The following is a 20,400-nucleotide window of genomic DNA, read 5'->3' on the forward strand; positions in this document are numbered from 1 at the left end:
CCCGCGCCCCGCGCCCCGCCAGCCGCAGCCTCCTCACCCTCCGCTCCAGCCTTGGCCCCGGACTCGACCCCGGCCCGCCCTCGGGTCCGCGCTCCGAGGCTGTTAGGTGACCCGGTCTCCAGCCGCATCCCCGCCGGCGCCCCTCTCACTTCCTGGGTCACCAAATCTAAAGCGACGTCCCCGCCCTCTCCCTCTTCCCTGGCCATCTCCCTACCCCACCGCTCCATGCTATTTTGGGTAACTGTTATCATTTAAGGCGAGAACCAAGTGGCTGTGTAAGAAATGTAACGCTTTCCACCCTCGTGTTTAAAAGGATACGGGTAGAAACCGCCCTGACCCTACCAGCATGTGTGGGTTCTCGGCTCAGTTTTCCCCTCTTCCTCTTCTCAAAGAGGAATTTGCCTGAGTTTACCTGTCCAGGCCACATTTCTGCCTGTTTGACTTCAACCTTATCTGTTTTTTCCCCAAATGAATTTCGATTTGGGTTTTATTTACTTAAATTTTAAGGTAGTATGTCGAGCTGGGAGAAACAGGCTCGATTTCCTTCCTTTTTTGGTGACTTCTTGGTTGATTCCGTCTTTCTCTTCCACTGTAAGAAACTCCTTCTCTGGACCTTTCTTTCCCTTCTAGAGCTACACACAGTTGCCTGGAAGTTGTGCTTTATTCAGAGAACACTGAAAGCGGCAAACGGGTAGGATAGGGGGTGGGGACTTTACGGCTGTATTCCCTCCTGAACCCTTCAGTTGCCTTCCCCGACCTCCTAACTCTGCCCTTAGGCGAAATCAGCCAACTTCCGATTTCCTTACAGCAAATTCTTCCCCTTCTATTTTGATTGCCCTGCTGCTGTTGTCCGCTCGGGGAAAGCAGGATAAAGGGAGAAGACCTGCCAGTGATTTTTGTACATGCACGCGCGTGCGCTTGCGCGCGCGCGCGCGCACACACACACACACACACACACACACACTCAACTGAAAAACTCATTAAATTCGTTCCTGACAGTTTTATATCTTCCCTGAGACTATTTATAAAGCTTTACTGGAACCGTTTCAAGTTCCAATAAAGTTGAAGTAGCACAAAAATCTGATTTGCCTTTGTCTTTTGTTTCATGTTTTAAGACAGATTAGCTTACTGGGTTAAGTGTCTTCCATAAATTTAATTTTCTATTTACAAAAGGCTTTTTCTTTGTTACTACCTCAGAATTCCCATTGAAGGCTTTCCTCTTTGTTGATTAATTCACTGTGGAGGGGACTGGTTGGCAGCAGGAGGTCAACATTTAGGTCTTTTAATTCTTTCAGGGTTGGTTGTTTACAACTAAGATAAAATAAACCGGCAAAATGCCTTTCTTCCGTAACCAGGGGATCCAAATAAACTTTGGAGAAAATATCTTTTCTTTTCCCTCTTCAATAGAAATGGAAATTTATGTAGGAATTCCACTTTAGGCATAGCTCCTTAGCAACGTGAATCTTTTGCCCCTTTCTCTCTGTCTCCTGAAATAATAGCCCTCTGGTTGCATAAAGACTTCAGATAGGTTAGAGAAACTAGCTTCAACTCCCATTTGCTTTTCAGACCGCTATCCTTTTCTCAAAGACAGGAATTCAGGGAACGGTTGAAAGCCAGCTCAAGTTTGAGCAGTGTGCAGTGTTTGCTAATCTTTCCTTAATTGCTTTCAAACCCATTTATTTCAGCTTTTCCCCCTTCTTGGCAAAGAAATAGGGAGACACAAGATTAATGCGAATATAGTGGTAATAGAACTCTTGCAAAGTAAAAATCAAAGGCAAGCAGTTTCTACCCACCCCTCCCCCAGCCCCTGTGTTCTCCCTTCTTGCATATACTCCTGCCCCATCAGTTACTTCTGTTGGGGTTCCTGAAAATGAGCTTTAGTCTTAGTTTGTTTAAAAAATAGTTTTCAGCCCAGAAAAAGGCAGTGTTTAAAAGCAAATGCTTAGCAAATAGAGGTGGTTTTGTTGGAGGTTCTCTGGAACAAGTTCTTGACTTTGTGTAGCAGCAGTTAGTTTTGCTCTCCTTGGTGGAGAGGTGGGGGAGGGGTGAAGGGAAAGAAATAAAATGTGGAAAATTGTTCTTTGTCTCCACTTACATAATGTGCTTTCTTAAAATGTTATGTGGACTTGAAGCTTCAAGTGTTTAGAAAAGAAGGAGGACGCCTGAATCGAAACCAGTGATGCTTTTCTTGCCTGTTCCAAAAGGCAGGCAGCTTTTTTCACTCTGTTTGCTCTGTGGAGTGGCAGAAGACAGGGAGGGAAATGTCTTCTCTGAAGATTTTAAGGGATCCACTTCAGTGTCTCTTGAAAGGAATTACCTTGGGAGGAAACACCAAGGACAGTTTTACTGAAGGCCCTTCACCAGGATCATCATGACTTAATTAAAAACCTTTGTCTTAATTAGAATTAAAACTGCCATGAAGAGGCAAGCTAGTATTTACACATGGAAAATTTCTAGAATGTTTCTTTTGACAACAGTATGTCGTAGTTAGGCCCAGTTTCTACTGAAACTTTCGCCCGAGCAATTATTTTTAAACTTGTGTTTTAATTTTAGTACCAAATATGCATCGTTTGCTGTTTATAACCCGTTTTATGGTCTTCAGCGAAGGCAGAGCCATGCCTCTTGTGTCCTGATGTATTGAAGGTTGCGTCAGCACTCCTAGCAAGAACCAGTAATCTGGTTGTCAGTCAGCTGAAATGCTTTTCTCTGGTGTCCCAATTCAGTGTATGGGGACAGTGCAGGCAGTCATCTTAACTTGTATTTTAAAAGAACGCGCACACACACACACACACACACACACACAGGAGAAAACAAGTGATTGACTGTCATCTATGGTGGGAAAGGGAGGGGTATGCTTGCTAGGAAGTTTACAATATGCTGTACTCATATGGCTGCTAGCCACAGAATTCCTTTCTAAAGATAATTTTCCTCCGTATTGTTTTGGATGACCTCTTAATAAATCTTAAATCTTACTCAAAGTGTTATTAGTGTTTTAGGCTTCTACAGGCTCATGTTCAGTTTTGATAAGTTTTTACTGAATATAATTAAGATTTCACAGACAGCAATTATAAGAGAATCCTTAGAGTTAATAGGACGGCTCAAGGGGGTACAGAATGCTGACACCGTAAACTCAACATGAAATGGACTGTATAACCTCATGCTGGTGATTTTACATTCCTTTCTTAAAATTTATAAAGATGTAGCTATTTCATATAAAGCAGAGTGATTTTTGACGTCTATGTGATTTATTGACTCAGCAAAAAGCAAGGGCATAGTGATAGCCAAATGAGTACATTTTGCTGACAGTAATTTGGGCACATAACAAGTGCATTTATCCATCTTTCCATCCACAACATACTTAATCACATAGTGCCATTTTAAGGAGTATTGTTAACATCATTCATCCAGTGCCCTAAAAATAGCAACATTTGTAACATGAGTCACTGGAAGTTTTGAAATGACACTGCACAGTATGCAAATAACAGGTGAATGTTATTATTTCCAGTTGGCAAGAGCTTCTTTTAAGTGTGCTTACATGTAGCTTATTTTTTTTTAATTTTAGCATAAAAATCCACTTCAAAAGGAATTTATAAGAAAACTTGTTCTAGGTGGTAATTTAAGATAAACAGATCCATGTGAACACCTACCATTCTGTGAAAATCTGAAATACATGATTCTGAGTTCAGACATGTATCATCTGTACATATTATGAATCTGTACCTTAAAACAGAAACCAAATTTCATTGAGAAACCTCACAGTGTACTTTGTTCCAGGAAGGGTTCCAAGAAGCTTATTGCTTGAAAGTTGATGTTGATACATGTTTACAAACAGCTCAGCAACTGGAAGACTCTACAGTTACACCTTCTGGCATCTTCTAAAGGAACAAGTGTAGGACAAATGCAATTTTGTTTAACTTATATAACAAAGGTGGGCAGAAAAGGAACAATACCAGATAGCACCAAACTGTTTTCCACTACTAAACCAGAGGAAACCAAGTATAATTTACTTCAAGACCTTCATGATGACTTCTTTTACCATCTTCTAGAATTTAAAGTTCCCCAACTTTTCTCTTACAAAGGACATTTTAATTTGTGGGCAAATGTAATTCCTCTTTTGCTCACATTCACAGAAGGAGAGAAGGATTGTAATCTCCAGGGAGCCACTTAGGTCTGTCTTTGGCAGCAAAGGGATTTGATGGGCATGTGAAAAGCCTGGCCTTTAGTGAAACATTTCAGCTAAAACAAAAACAAACAAAAGAATGTCTCAAGCAATAGATTTTACCTGCTGTCAGGAATACATTTCAGGAATTTCCTTTGTTTCTGTTTGATAGTAAGACTGCTAAGAGCGACCGTAGATACAACCAGGGCTACTAAGTGTACTAATGAAAATGGTTCTAGTTGTTTCAAAATATGTCTTTTGAACACATGACCTAAATACCAGAACTAATCTCTGTATGAACTATGCTAAATTATAACAATCCTCTGGCAGGCAGGATAGTATCACGGAGAATACATGAGATTTGGGGTTGTAATTGACCAGAACTAGGCCACTTACCAGTCATGTGACCTCATACAACCTTCTTAATGTTTTCAAACGGCTTGTCATGAAGGTTAAATATGTGAAAAGTTATATTTTTCCATGTTAAACATTATAAGAGCAAATGCAAAGTTATTTCTTTTTCAGTAAGATAACTTTTTTAAAAAATCCCAAAGTAATAAAATTTATGCAATGCATAATGAAATCCTTTGTTAATTTCAATTTTAAATAGTTATATATACTAGTTAGAATTTAATAATGCTCTTGGAATGTTCTGTTTACAAAAGTGTTATCCAGTACTATTATAGACCAAATACATCAGTTATTCCCAATCTCTCAGTAAACCAGGAAGGTAGTGAAAAATCATTCTTATGTATTATTGAGAAGAGAGGAGATTTTGTAAATTTACAAAAATCTCAATTAATTAGTAGTAGAGACAGCTTTTTACCAAGACTTCTCCATTCCTAAAGCTGGGAAATTAACTAGGCCAAAAATTAATGGTGTAAAATAACCATTTTGTGATGCTCATAGATTATATGTGTCAGGAATTCAGATAGAGCAAAATGAGAGGAATTTACCTCTGATCCATGATACCTGGATCCATGGCTAAGGATGACTTCAGTGGCCAGGAGTGGGTCATCTGGAAATGTAGGATTCCTTTCTAGATGGTTTTATTCAGAGATTTGGCACCTTCAGCAGAATGGCTGGGAAACTGGTCTCAGCTGGAGCTCTGGATTGAGTGAGTACGGGTGGTCTTTCTAGGATGGAATTATCTCAAGATAATTTGATTTCTTATAGGATGAGTGGCTTCCCCCAAAACTAGCTTCTGTAGTGAAATTACCTGGGAAATCACATGTCCACACATCTGTTCTGTCACATTCTGTTGATTATGCAGAATCCATGTGGCCATCTCAGATTCAAGAGGAGAACAGAACACTAATTCTTGATGGAGTGTACCATCTGATAGAGATTAGCTAAAAATCTGCATACTTCATTGCCTCTGAAGCCCAAAGACAGCCACATAGCTTCTAAGCTTAAAAACTCCCCTCAGCTAACCCATGGCTTTAATAATTGGCCACTTGTATGGAGTCACTTTGGATTTAGGATGAAAAGGACTCAAGAACCTCACCTATCCACAAATACAGAGGCCTAGGTATATAGGTAGAGATATTCGCTTTCATCTTTGGTTTGTAATGTCAGATGGCCAAGGAACAAAGTGAATAGGAATCTGCACTGATTGTGTCTCCATGTTATACGGTAACATTTTAGTCTTTTTAAAGAAAAACTTAAATACATCTGATGAAATACTTGATACATGGACACTAAAATGTTAAAATTCCAGATAGGAGCCATGTTTTGCAGTAATAGAAAGGAATTAGAGTTGCAGAACTGTTTTCGTTTGCTTCCTTTTTTTTGTTTGAATAACAATTCACTTGATAATTGTCGTATATTGAATTGCAAAATCATAACACATTTAGAGTAGAAAAGATTTTTATAATAATTCAGTCAAGTCTTGTTTATTGCATCAACAAGGAAACAGGATAATACAATGTTAAAGACTCACTAAAGAGATTGCACTTTGCCATACTATTTTTGCAAGGTTGATTTTCAAATTTTTCTGTAATATTATAGATAACTATTTCTTGATATTCTGAAGGATTGTAATATGGCATTTTGGGTAGAGAGGTTAAGTATTACATGTAAAATAGATTCTTTTTATAAGATTTTTTCATTATCCATGATTTGATTTCACGTATGTTTAAAGTCTTCAAAGAGACAAAAATACAATTACATATGTTGATGTCAGTTCTGTATTAGATTTTATTATCATCAGATTTAAACTTTTATCATGGCTAGTCTGTTAAACTTGCCTATGATGGCATACTTTAAAGCAACAATTAATTTTAAGTTGCAAAGTAATTCCACAAGTCTGTGGAAGCCAGGTATGTAACTTTCTTGAATTGATTAAATGAATATAAATTTTCATTTCACATCTTACCACATTTTGGCTATATTAAAAGATAAATTAATTTATCAAAATAGATTTTTCTTGAACCAGAATTGCAACCTCACAAGGCAAAAGAACTGACATGAATTTTAACAGTTTTTACAAATTATTGGATCATCTTCCTTGAACATTAGACAAGTATGTGTTTTCTAAAACTTGTTGCTGCTAGGTTTCTGTTTGTGTGGGATTCAGGGGACCCTATTACATCGTCAATTTTCTATTGTATTCTAATCTTATCTTAGACACTAAGACTTCCACTTAAAAAATGCAACAATGAAATACCCATTATCTCAAAGAACCAGGAAAAAATAAGTGGGTCATGTTGGTTTCAAAGGGTTTACTAGCTATTGTAAAATTTAAAATGATGGCTTAATGAGCCATGTTTCAAGAGATAATGTCATTAATTTTGGTGCTGTCTTGCAAAAATAGAAGTTGCACTCCTGAATTATTTACTTCTTTTCACTTTTTTTCTCTTTCTCTTTCTTTCTTTCTTTCTTTCTTTCTTTCTTTCTTTCTTTCTTTCTTTCTTTCTTTCTTTTTTTCTTCAGGGTCTCATTATACAGTTCAGACTGGCTCTGAACTCACTATGCAGCTCAGGCTGGCCTGGAACTGGCAGTGATCATACTGCCCCAGCCTCCCAAGTGCTAGGATTAGAGATATCACCACCATACCCTGCTAAGTGAATTAAATATTTTCTGTACAAAAAAGCACCTACACATACTCAAATTTTTATCATGAAGGATGTCATTGCTGTCATATTTAAGATCCCTAAACCGAATAATCACTAAAACGCTGCCATGGTGCTCCATGAATAAATCTAGAGTATATTCCTACTACTACCATGTGAAATAAGGGAGACAGAAATGGCTTTTCCCATTTGCCTATCTTCTCACACATACCTAGTAAGTTGATTTCATTGAAAAATTGATTTTCTATCAAGTGGTAGACTTGATCCTGGTAGAAGGTCAAGCAGTCAGTACCAGGTTCTGTGGTAAGAGGTGATAATAAGGGAATGAGAGAAACAAATGACGTTTTTTTAAATATAAGTACCGCGCGCTAACTGATTGCGCCACTGGAGCTTCATCTTTTTAAATAGATTAAATAAATATACAAGGGGTTGGGAAGAAAATAATAAAAGTTCTGCTTCTGCAGAGGCATTATGAGGAGCTGGCAGGAATACTAACTTGCCAATTTTATCCTTGTGTATTTATTAAGAGTGTGTCTTAATAAAGTTTTTAGGTGGCTGTCTGACTATCTTCTTTCTACTCTTTCATTATTTTTGGCTGTCCTAATCCCATCACAAAGGATTTGGAGTTGCTTATAAGAAGGTCACCTGCTCCTTCTGGCATGGTTTTTCTTCCAGTTTTTCCAAATGACCAAGTTTTCCAAATTGTAACCTACTTTAGATTTTTCACGGTGTAAAAGAAACAATCTTCAGTATACCAAAACCGTCATGGCTTTATAAAAATATCATGGTTACAGACTGCTATTGATAAATAGCAGTATCCATTAGATATTATCGTCGAATACAAGTAAAATCTTTTCTAATATTGTACGTGCTAAGAGTGAACAGTCATTAGAGGTGATGGTGTCTTTCTTTTTCTCTAAATACTGAAACATGCTTTAAAAGTGAGATGTTTGTTGAGCACTGGGTATAATGGCTTGTCTGGGAGAAAACCGTCATATGGTATTTAGATTATAAGTGAGATTTCCACTGATTGTTCTAAGGTACAATACTGTGAAGCAGCTAAAATGTACCTTTGATTTTTAAAGAAAAAATGTATGTTGATTCTTCTAACATTAACACAAAACTCCAGGAGTTTGAAGTTGACAAAGGTTGAAAACACTTGACATGTCTGGCACTTTTGGGCAGTAATTGCTGAGTTTGACAAAATTGGCCCCTCATTTTGTCACCAATCTGTACAGTTAACTTTATGTAGCTTAAAATCGGGTTTGCTCTGTACATCTGATGCAATCTTTATTTGTGAACAGGCCTAAAAAATAGGACTATAAATCATATTTTTGACAATTTGGTTAGTATAGCTGTCTAAGGAACTGCTTTTTACAACAACCAACTTAACTTTCTGAAGTATAGTGCACATGGTGTCCACGTTGTTTGTTGCTTGTAAAAGGCAAATTGCTATTTGCCTTCAATATTTGTTTTTACATGAAAAGTGTTAAGTTATATATGATTTGTTTGAAAACAAAGGGTGATCCTTTTAATTATTGAAATTAAAATCTGAAATCTCCTGGCTGTGTTTGCACATATGATGGAATAACAGAAAATTAATGCGACACCAATGGTTTGGGTCTGAATACAGTTTAGTCAAGATAACGAAATTTAAACTTCCTCAGTAATTGTTTGTCTACTTCATTTCCCACAGGCAGACTAACTTTAAAAAGTTGGTTCTGGAAGTAGTCTGTTAAGCCTATAGTTATCTTCCTTTTACAAAAAATAACAGCACTGATTTGATACATTTTTCATATATGAGGACACAGCCTTTCTTTTCAAAAATAATGTATCATTCATCTTAAAATAAAATCTTAGGTTACATTTGATGAAAATAATTAAGTGCCACAAATTATGACAAAGTGGGCTAGTTGGGAAAAAGATACCATCTTCAGTGAAAAGATGGGCAACTTGGGGGAATTTGGATTTGAAATATTGTTTGGTAACAACATTTTTCTTGGTAAACAAATACCATTCTAGTATTTCCAATTCTTAAAAATTCAAAACGATTCATAGTACTGAGATAGTTTTCTAAATTTTCCCCAATATAATTAAATTAAATCGAAATGTTTTGCTATAAATACATCCAATAAACGAATAAAGATTTTAAAAGAACTGAATGTTTGCTGGGAATGAATGAATTGATCCAGTTTATTTAAGTGAATTAGGGAGAATTTATGCGTAACTTTGAGTATTGTCAAGATGACTGACAAAAGCACTATTTTAGGTGGGCTATTGAGTAATTTTTATTGCATTGATGGATCTCATTTTAATGTAATTTCCTGTTGAGGGTTCAAAGATGATAAAACTGCATGCCTCACAAATTTGAATGTGATTATAAAGTTTTTGAAAACCTGTCTTTTAATTTATAATGAGAATTATAGAAATTTGGGAATCATACACAAAAGCTATCCAATATATTTTGGGGAATATTACTTTTAATTTATAATGAGAATTATAGAAAGTTGGGAATCATACATGAAAACTATCCAATATATTTTGGGGAATATTACCCAAATAGGGAGACTTTATATGCATAGGGTTACAAGTCTGTTTCTTCATTGTTTCTTAATTATGTATAATTTCCTAAAAGGTAGTAATTTTGTGTGCAGGAATTTGCAGATAGTAGAACTAATCTCAGCATATAAATAATACCTACAGAGGTAAATAAATTAGCCAACATTTAATAAGTTAAAGGTTTGGATGTGGATGGAGGGAGAGGAAGGCTTTAGGCACTGCCGTATACTGACCTTGGCTCAAATGTATAGAAAAAAAATGTATCCTCATTGAAATTTTGCTTTTCCTGAAAGTTTTAAGTAAATTTGGACTATGCATTACCTAATGGAAAGCAAATGATCCAACTGAAGAATTATAATGTGGGCAACAGAATTTTCATGATGCAGTGGCAATTCCAGACCAGTCTCCTATATTATACTGCTAAAGTAAGTCAGCATGATTATGCAGAATACTAAAGCATTTATAGACACCGGAAACTCTGATGCCAGCTAATAAAAATACCTTGAAAGAGGACTCAAATTTAGTTCCTGAGTTGCATATTAATATTTGACTTGATGGCATAATGCAGGGACTGCCAGATTTCTTTAGTCCATTACCGTAGGGCAGAACTGGTGTGTGCATGTGTTTGTGTGTGTGTGTGTGTGTGTGTGTGTGTGTGTGTTCTATAATGCAAAGAGTTATTAGAGAAACAGGTGCTTACCTTTATCCTCGGCTTTCCTAGATTCATTCCTAATGCCTCCAGTCTTATAGTATCAGTTTACCAAGGTACTTTTGAGGGGACCTGATATTTAATATGGTAGCTTCATTTCAGATTTGGTTTCCACGTGTAAAATATGCTGACTTTCCAATCCGAGCCTTCATCAGTTTATAGACCAGAAATGACAGTTATTTCCTAAGATCTAGGATCTCTCAGATCTTAGAAAACAAAATCAGATTTCTTTTTTTTCTTAGCATGTATTTGCAGTATGTGATGATCATATTTATCATGGGGAATTGTCACACGTGCATAATACATCTTAATTCTTCATTTTCATCCCCTCCCCTACTTCATTGCTTCTTCCAGCACTTGATCTCCTCCTTCCCGTTTGCAGAAGCCCTATTTTTGTCATTTTTTCCATACTACTCTGCCATAAAGAAAGATAATCTTAAGATATTTTTAGGTAAATGGGTGCTACCTGAGGCCATAATGGTAAATGAAATAAGTCAGACTCAAAAGCTTAAACATTACATGGTTTATTTTATATGAGAAATTTAAAATATCTATCTCTATGTCTGTTTATGGACAGACACACACACACACACACACAGGGAGAGAGAGAGAACAAAGTGGAAGACATAAATAGGGAGCAGGGAGAACTTTTCAAATGGGTAGGGAACAAGAGGTGGCAAGAGGTTGGAGGAGGGAAAGAGGGTGGAAAAAAGAACTGAGGGGAATGAATTCAGATTTATAATCAGCTGACCTACCAGTGAACAATGGCCAGTTTCAATTGCTCCCAGTACTGCTGTTTTATAAACAGCACCACGGCCGTTGATGTTTTTCAGAATTGGTTTGTATTCACCGCCCCACTACAGTATCAGTATCAGCATATCATTTATAGAAATGTTGAAAACTACTGCAGAGCAATAAATCTCTAAGGATTTAACACCTCACATGACTAAATATTGTAAGGACTTAATTGGAGAACTAAGTTTGACAGAGAAATGAACAGATTATGAGAATTTTAAAATATGTAACTTTTGAAGAAATGAGGCTGAAAACTGAAGACTTTTTATGACATTTTAATTTGAAAATACTGAATATGAATAGCAAGTATTTGTGGCATGCTAGCCTTAAAGGAAAAAACATTAGGATAGGGATATGTTTTCTGGTCATTTATTATAATATTACTGTAAAATTGCCCAAGTTTTATAGAATATAATAAAATATTTTATATATGTACCTTGTACTTCATTTAAGAAGCAAATGTCTGTCTATCTGTATAAATACAAAGCACAACTTCTTATTTTCATGGTCATTATTGGATATCTATAAAATATTTTCACTTTTTAAATTGCTTAGTAGCCTCATTTCCTTCAGTCTACGCAGTCCTTGAATTGAGTTTCTCTCTCAGCTAGCACTAATGTTTACACAATGGATTCTTGTTGTTTAGTAATAGACACAACGCCACAAGCCCTGTTGTCAGCTGCAAATGCCCAGGCTAAAGCTTCAAAAGTACTGTGGACCTCGTTACTTATGGTAGCCATATCTAACCACATTTTTGGTTTCCTGTTTGAGGCTCAACGGATCACTTATCAAGTTTTGGTTCCAGGCAAGCAGCCTGAGTGAATTCTTCCAAGTGAATATGACGACAATAATTCAAAATCTTGGCATTCCTCACCAGGGATATGGTCTCAGTATTCCAGTCTAAGCCCTGGCTTCTGGCCAGGACACTGGCATTCATGGCCCAATTTTAGTCTCTCTTGAAAAATAAAACAGCTTTTCTGTTTGAATAGCTAGACCTCTGGTTGTGGACCAAAGGGAAGGGTAGCAGTATCATAGCAGTGATGAACCTGATGAATCTCCTTCCTTGCATCCAGAGTGGCTATCACTTTAGCCACAATGTCAGTACTAAAAATAAATACAGAACATTTAGTAGAAACCCCAGAACTGCTTGTGTACATCTGCTTTTCAGAAGTATTTCCTGTGGTGCATGAGGTTCTTTTCCTAATTAGGCTCTAGTCCCTTTTAGCAAAATGTATTCTTGTGCTTTCCACTATCATATTTTTATTGATTTTTCTATATGAAGTCAAGTATAACTAGAGGAAATTCAACATTATGTGAAATTAGGATTTTTTTTTGTTCTTTTTATTTCTATTTTGACTGAGTATTACTTTGTAACCCTTATTATTCATGCATCAAATTGGCTTTATTATGTAATTTTTATTATCTAAGGTGGCTTTACCTAGGAAAAAGGTTGATCTTTAAAAATTAGATATAAAATGTAGTTCAAGGATCACCAGCAAGCAACCTAGCCACAAGGTCAAAACCAGCCTACCACCTGCTTCTGTAGATGAAGATTTATTGGAATGCAGGCATGTTCATTCATTTACATACTGTCTATGGCTATTTTCACACTACATGGCAGAGTTGAATAGGTACAACATATATAGTGACCAAGAAAGTGGAAAATATTTTTTATTATGGCCTCTGTAGAGAAAGTTTACAGATTTTTTTCAACCTTTACAGAACACAAGCAGCTATGTATTTTACCTGTTCTTTAAGGGTATTTAAGACAGAGAGGAGTAACCAAAATTAATTCCTACTCGATTTTTGTTTGCAATGACAATAGACATTTATGCAGCATCGAGTTCTGTGAAAAAGCTTATTAAGAAAAAAATCAATTGCAATTTTATTTTAAGATGTTTTTATATGAGTGACACAATACCATAAGCCTTGTTGTGTTTAGTTTTACCTTGATTTAAATAGAGCCAATACTAACAAATTCTTATTTATAGGAAACAATTTGGGAAAGTTGTCAAAAAGTAATAATCATTCCATAAAAGTAACAGTCCAATCAGAACGTATCCAGCACAGGCTCTCTTAATGAAACCCTCCAAGATTTTCGCTGATAGATGGATTTTATTCTTTGAACCTAATATGCTTTGATGTAGTTAAACTTTGATATATTTTTATTCAGAAATTTCAGCTCACATATTTTTCCAGAAGGATTTCCATCATGTTAAATAATATGCTGTGTATAAACTTTCCCAAAGAAATTTAGAGACCTCCAAGAGTAAGAATTATTCTGTTGACTTTTTAATTCAAAGCTACATGCTGATAGGGAATAAAAAGCCATAGTGTAGCTGTACTTTTAACTTCTACTTGAAAGCCGGATACACTTTTGTTTGAAGTCATATAGCTTTGATACAAATAGATGGCATTAAAATGCTCTCTACTTTCTTGTGATTCATCTTCATATTTTAAGAAGTTATTTTCCCCTTATTTATTTGTTTCCTGTTGCTGTGCAATTTCTAGTTGAGTGTCCAGGAAACAAGCAGAATTTCTTAGGAGGAGAGGATGTGGAAAAGGATGCTGGAGGCAGCAGTACACAAGTACAAATAAATGAAGAAAGTATTGGAGGTTCCTCTGCTAACCCTTTATCCAAATGCAGCAAAAATTGCAGTTTGCTCGTTTTCTGTGTGGATCATTTTTGAGGGAAGCATCAAAGTATCAGGAGTCCTGGGCTTTGGATATAATGTATTGCAATGTAACAATACTGATGATGTGGAAAAAAGGAACTCTTCTGCATTGCTGGTGGGAATGTCAACTGCTACCACAATGGAAATCAGTACAGAGATTCCTAAAAGGCTCACGCTAGAAATTCCAGTTTGACCCATCTGTACATCTCCTGGATCTCTTCCCAAAAGAGTTAAAGTCATCATATTACAGTGATACATGCATACCCATGTTTATAGCGCACAATTCACAATAGCTAAATTATGGAAATTGTTCAGATGCCCATCAACAGATGAGTGGATAAGAAAATCTGAGATATATATATATATATATATATATATATATATATATATATATATTAGACTATTAGTCATGATGGAGGATAAATTTGAGTCATTTGTAGGAAAATACATAATCTTGAGACTGTAATGTTAACTGAATTACATGAAGTACAAAAGGTCAAATATTGCATAGTTTCTCTTATAAGAGAAACTTAAATATAATTCTAAAGAGCAAAATAAAGGAAAGGTGAGAGGAAACAGAGTAGACCATTTGCAGATGGGGAAGAGGACCTAGTGAGAGGGTGGAGGGGGCAGGCAGGGAGGGAAAAGTGATAAAAAATGCTCAAGATTCAGCTAGTTTTCTGTCACCATGACCACATCTTTATTGTATAAAAAATGTCAACGGCATTCATTGAGATTTACTTTTTGCTGTGTGTGATATGGTTTTGACCTACCCCATGTATACAGACTTCCACATAGCAAGTGCTCAATATAGTCTTACTGTTTTTGTATAAGTGACAAGGATGAACGAACAGCCATTTAGAATCCATTCTGGCTCTCTGAGAATACTTAACTTCAGAATCCATTCCTGTGATTGTAAATAAAGCAGTGAGAGGGACAAAATGAAAGTGAGGAAGAAAAAATAAACAGCAACAAATCCTTCTGACGCTAATTGGCTACGGGATTGTTTTAGTAGTGGAGGGAAGAAAAATAAAGCTTGGAGAGTTTTTGTGAGGTGATGGAAGGCTTTCCAAGAAAGAACAGCAATAAAAAGAATGTACTACATGCCACCATACATAGCAACATGGATGTATTTCAGAGACTTAAAAACCAGACACAAGCGTTCATATTGTTTTTGAGCAGACAAAACTAAACTAATCCATAGTAGCGATACATGTCAGTAATAGAAGTGAGCGAGTAGTTATTGACTGGAAGAGGCACAAAGGAGCTTTCTGATGGTGGAACTATAGTTGAGATCTTAATCCAAATAGTGGTAATACTGATGTATAAATTCACTTTATATATATAAAATATATAATATATAAATTTGTGAACTTTATAGCTCCATAAAAATTTACATCGCAATAATATTGAAATAGGTCACAGAGGGCACTCTTAATTCAACATGAGTGCTTAATGGAGTGCATGGAAGAAAAGCATGATGAACCCCCTTGTCCAGAAACTCCCTGCTGGACTTAGCATAGGAGCTATTTCTGAATAAGAACATTAATATTAATTTTTGTTGCAAAGCATTTCATACCCCAAAGGATGTTTAGCGTGCATTAAAATCACATCCATTGAGCTGCAGCAAAGTAAAGGCTGCTGAGCATGATTCTGTTGATTCTTTGAGGACTTCCTGCTTAAAAGCAATGCCTTTGTGTTTTGTTTTGTTTTTTTCCAGATTGGCAGATTGCTACTCTGGCCTTACTCTTGGGTGGTGCAGCCATCATTCTCATTGCATTCCTGGTTGGTTTGATTTCTATCTGCGTGGGATCTCGAAGGCGCTTCTACAGACCTGTTGCTGTTATGCTTTTTGCAGCAGGTAAATACATTCATTACTTTCAAACCAGTATTAAAGTTTCATGAAGCTTTCTACCATCTTCCCTTCTCATGCAGAAGCAGTATGTGTTTGGTATACTACATAAAAGTTGAGAGGCATTTCTTACATTTTAAGATAAATTGGCTGAAGTTTTATCATAATATCAGTTTTTAAAATGTGAAGCATTTCGCAGAACACTGTGGCAACTTCCAGACTGCTAACTAAAACATGACTAAATAATACTTCAGGCCTGTCACCTTAGCAATTGCAGCAGCTGTATTTACCCACAGTCTTTTTATCAGATTTTTTCCCTTTCTATTGCCCCCTTGGTGATCTTAAGGCAACATCATTTTTTCTGACATGAAACTGAAGAAAAAATTTGCAAAATGTCTACTGTTAAGGACATACATCTCTTTGAACATAAAGAAGGTTATGCTGAAAAATCATGACATGTAAATTGAACCACAAGACAAGTTAATTGTCTGAGGTCAGTTGTACATTTGTTAATTTAACAACCATCATTCTGTAAAGCATAGCTTGAACTGAAGTATTAACCAGGGTAAACTAATACACAGAGAGCTATGTAGAAAAGAAGCTGGTGGACTAAAGGCCCAGTACATTATCTGACATGAGTTTTAATTTTAATTTGTAAGAGTGTCCTTGAATATATTATTCTTTTTGATTTAAGTTGAAATATTCTTGTGATGCCTTCAATTTACCCTGTCAGTCATATCTGATTTGAAGACTGCAAAATAAGCCCCTCTGACTGTCAGTAATGAAGACACTGACGGAACCACCTAGGCTGTTAGATGGATTTTTAAAAGCTTTTCACAGGTTAGAATAGATGAAATTTCCTAGGATTTAAGGGATCGGTTGAGCTAAAAGTATGAAATCTAAAGTGTTCTGCTGCCCCCTGCTGTTTATATTCATCTTAGACTCATGAAGACTGGTCAGAACATAAGTATCATAAAAATGAAGGTCCAAAGTGCTGAAGGGATCTGGAAGTACATCTAATTCAGATTTAAATGACTTCTTCCAGATCATATAGTGGTTACTGGTGGATCTGAGGCTGGGAGCTGACTAAATCTTAAACTAAATCTTAAACTAGTGGTTTATTCACTATTCATTCCCTGCCACGTTCTTTCAACTATTACTTGAATGTATATTGTGGACTAAATTTTGTCTTAAAATGCCTATAAAACTGACCAAATTATTACCACAGATACTTTCTAATAGACTACAATGAATGATTACAGAAAATACTTTGAAGTCTTATGAAGTGTCCATAATATCATTTTATTGCTCTCATGTGTAATAAAAGGCTCTATTCTGAATGACTTAGTACAACCTGAAGTGTCCCCTAAAGATTCACTGTAGTTCTCTAGTTTATTTCTTGTTGAGTGATTTAGTACAGCTCATTTTCCATTTCAGAATGAGATAATTTAAATATTTCAATTGTAGTGTAAGTTTGTCTCTGCAACTATGATTTAGTAATGTAATGATTAGATAATCTGTGGTAATAATATTTCCTGATAAATAGTTCCCGATGATATATGAGTCTTTAAAATTGGAATTCTGCTTCAAGTAATTTTTAGAATATATAGACATTTTTCACTTCAGAGTGTACTAGAGTGATTTAGTCATTTGTTATAAATATCCAATTTTATTGTACATACCCAGCTACTATTCCATTCGATTTTACCATACTGAATAATGGTAAATGTAGAATCTGTAAGTTCATTGTTGAGACCATCTATTATAAACATGTTTAGAAACTGTAAGTTTCTATTTTTCTCTTTAAAAACACCATATATTTAGGTACTAGTTGTAATAGAAAATTTATTGTAAGGGGCTGGGGATTTAGCTCAGCAGCAAAGCGCCTGCCTGGCAAGCGCAAGGTCGTGAGTTCGGTTCCCGGTACCGGAGAAAAACCAAAAAAACCAAAAAAAAAATTTATTGTAAATAAACATAAATTAAAATAAAGATTTTGATTTAGCTTTGGCTACCACATGTATTAGTAAATTTTAAAATAATGAAGGAAATCTGTGCAACAAAATTCATATTGTACTGTTGTACCAACTGAGACCTAAAATAAACATTATACTGCTGCATTTTTAAATATACGTAGGCTGAGATTTAGTTTTATTCTCATTTGATACTGTGATCATAAAAGCTTATTTAGTTTAGTGTTTGTTTTACGTATAAGCAAGGTAGAAGTGCCACTAGTTATTTGTAATATATCATGAAAACATTTCTCTCTCCCATTTGTAAAAGTCATTAAAGAGTTGCCTATACCTCATTTTTGGAAATGGTATTAATTACACACAATGATTTCTTATTGATTTGGGTTCACTATTGGAAAAGTTGGAAAATCTGACTATTGAAAGGATGCTAGCTAGTTATTCTTGTCTGTTTTGCTTGCTTCATAGTAACTATTCAAATGGTTTGCCTCACTTTTAATTCAGTTGAGTGATCATTTATAAATGCATATCTTTGGCTACTTCTTACCTTCTTACTTATATCTTGTTTTACTTGACAATGGTTTTTATTTCTCTTTTTTTCTGAAGTTTTTTTTGTGAAATAACATTAACCTTGTGACAATGAATAATATGTTGGTGTTTACATACATAGAGAATATTTATCTCAACAGGAAATGTTTTCTTGTTTCCAAGTGTAAAAAACTTTCTGAAAATAAGTACTAGTTATAGGAGAAAATATATTGTAAATAAACATAAATTAAAAGTAATGCAGTACATAAATTCAAACCAGGCACCACTACCCCTTGAAAACATCTCTATCCAGATCTCTATACTTACTTAATTCAGTACCATGTGCCATACTTGGTACTTATGGGCACTCAGTAAGTAGTTTTTGAATGAAAGATGACTAAAGCACATGGCTTACAATTTGGTAGGAATAACAACTATGTAACCAACTTTAATTCCTGTTTTAAGAATCCATTTCTGTTATTGAGGCTCATAAATCGGCATGTTTTCCATGATCACATAGCCAAAACAGTTCAAAAATAATAGTTATCAAATTGATTTTTTAAATTTTTAAATATTTTATTCATTTATTTAACAAGTGTCTGGCACCTCCCCTATGCAAGTATATAATATCTTGACATTAGATAAGAACTTCTAAGGTTTTTTAGTGAAAACTGAAGACTAAATCCGTGAAGACAACTGGAGAGAATTTGAAGATTTTGTCTTCTCTTTTGTTTGAGGTCTTTGATCTGGGATGGGCTTGTTACGTGCCTTAACAGTACTAGCAGCGCTAAGAGCTTAGCCGTCATTACCAACTGTATAAACCACTGTCCCATTTTTTACAACCCTCTTACTTGCCAGTCCTGGAAATTAAGATTTCAGAATCAGATTTCATCTATAATGACAATGCCGATAATAATTTAACACCTAGCATATGCCACAGTGTTAGACATTTAACATAAACTATTTTTAGTACAACAGTCTCACAATTACTGTATCAATGAAGAAACAGGCTCAGATAGGTTAAATAATTTCCCAGAATTATCCAACTAGTAAGTTGGTGAGCCACGATTTAAATTCGGACCATCTTGCTGACTTGACAGTCTAAGTGAACACTCATGATTCATCTTTCCTTGGGTGCATATCACATGTGGAAAAACCAGAGAAGTGTCAGCCTGCATTCTGAATTCACCTGCCAACTGTGTACTACAGTTAGAATACATCCTGTAACCTGGTGCTCCATCTCCCAGGAGCAACACCTGAAGGAAATCAGAACCTTGATGTCATAAAAGCCGCAAACTGATCAGTGGAGCATGACTACACCGTAGCATATAATGAAAGCTGTATATGTTTCCAGTGCAGTTCACTACAGCACATTTCTTTTTGTGTCACTGACAGTGACAGATAAGATGTGATGTGATTCTGATAAATAGCACTCAGTTTTCTTCACTAAGGACTTGGTGAAATTAGACAGATTTTCTCTTTCTTGGTTTTCTTCTTTTACTGCCTAATTTTGAACTGGCTGCAGATTTTTTTTTTCTACTCTGCAGGTATTTTGGATGAGTTTTTCATTTCTTTCCCCAAGGCCTTTATAAATTACAGAAGACTATCAGTTTTCTAATTTAAATTTTATTAGCATAATCTTCATTTATTATACAGCATTTTAAAATATGGTTCCATTTTGTTATATCTGTGAAAAGCCTCCTGTAGGTAATTATTTATGTGGAATAGTGATTTTCTTTTCAAGCTCCTCCAATGTATATCCATCTCTCGATTGTGTTTTATGAGCGGCTTGTATTTCGCACACAGTGTTACCATTCTGTGAGTTGCAGTGAGATGACCAGAGCCATTTTGAGTCTAGAGTTTGGCAGAAAAACTGATGACCAGCTTAGATTTCAAACTTTAAGGGAAAAATTCTACCCACAGATTCTTTTTCTTTTTTTTTTTTTTTTTTCTAAAAGTTTGAGGTGCATCATTAGGCTATTTATTTGTTCTCTTTCTGTTTTCTTTATGTGCGAGTTCACTGCTATAAATGTCCCTCTGAGGACTGTTTTCATTCCATTCCACAGATTCTGGTAAGTTGTA

At 35.6% G+C, this 20,400-nt stretch overlaps 1 protein-coding gene across 1 annotated transcript in view; it reads left to right on the forward strand.

Moving 5' to 3' along the window:
- Positions 1–20,400, forward strand: part of Tmem47 (transmembrane protein 47) — a 29,845-nt gene that overhangs the window by 463 nt on the left and 8,982 nt on the right. The window contains exon 2 of the mRNA XM_005413646.2: positions 15,692–15,832. Within this exon, the coding sequence (XP_005413703.1) occupies positions 15,692–15,832 (141 nt within the window). The remainder of the gene's footprint in view (positions 1–15,691; positions 15,833–20,400) is intronic.

Source organism: Chinchilla lanigera, unplaced genomic scaffold, assembly GCF_000276665.1.
Source record: "Chinchilla lanigera isolate Chin_1 unplaced genomic scaffold, ChiLan1.0 scaffold00170, whole genome shotgun sequence".
Classification (NCBI taxonomy): Eukaryota; Metazoa; Chordata; class Mammalia; order Rodentia; family Chinchillidae; genus Chinchilla; species Chinchilla lanigera.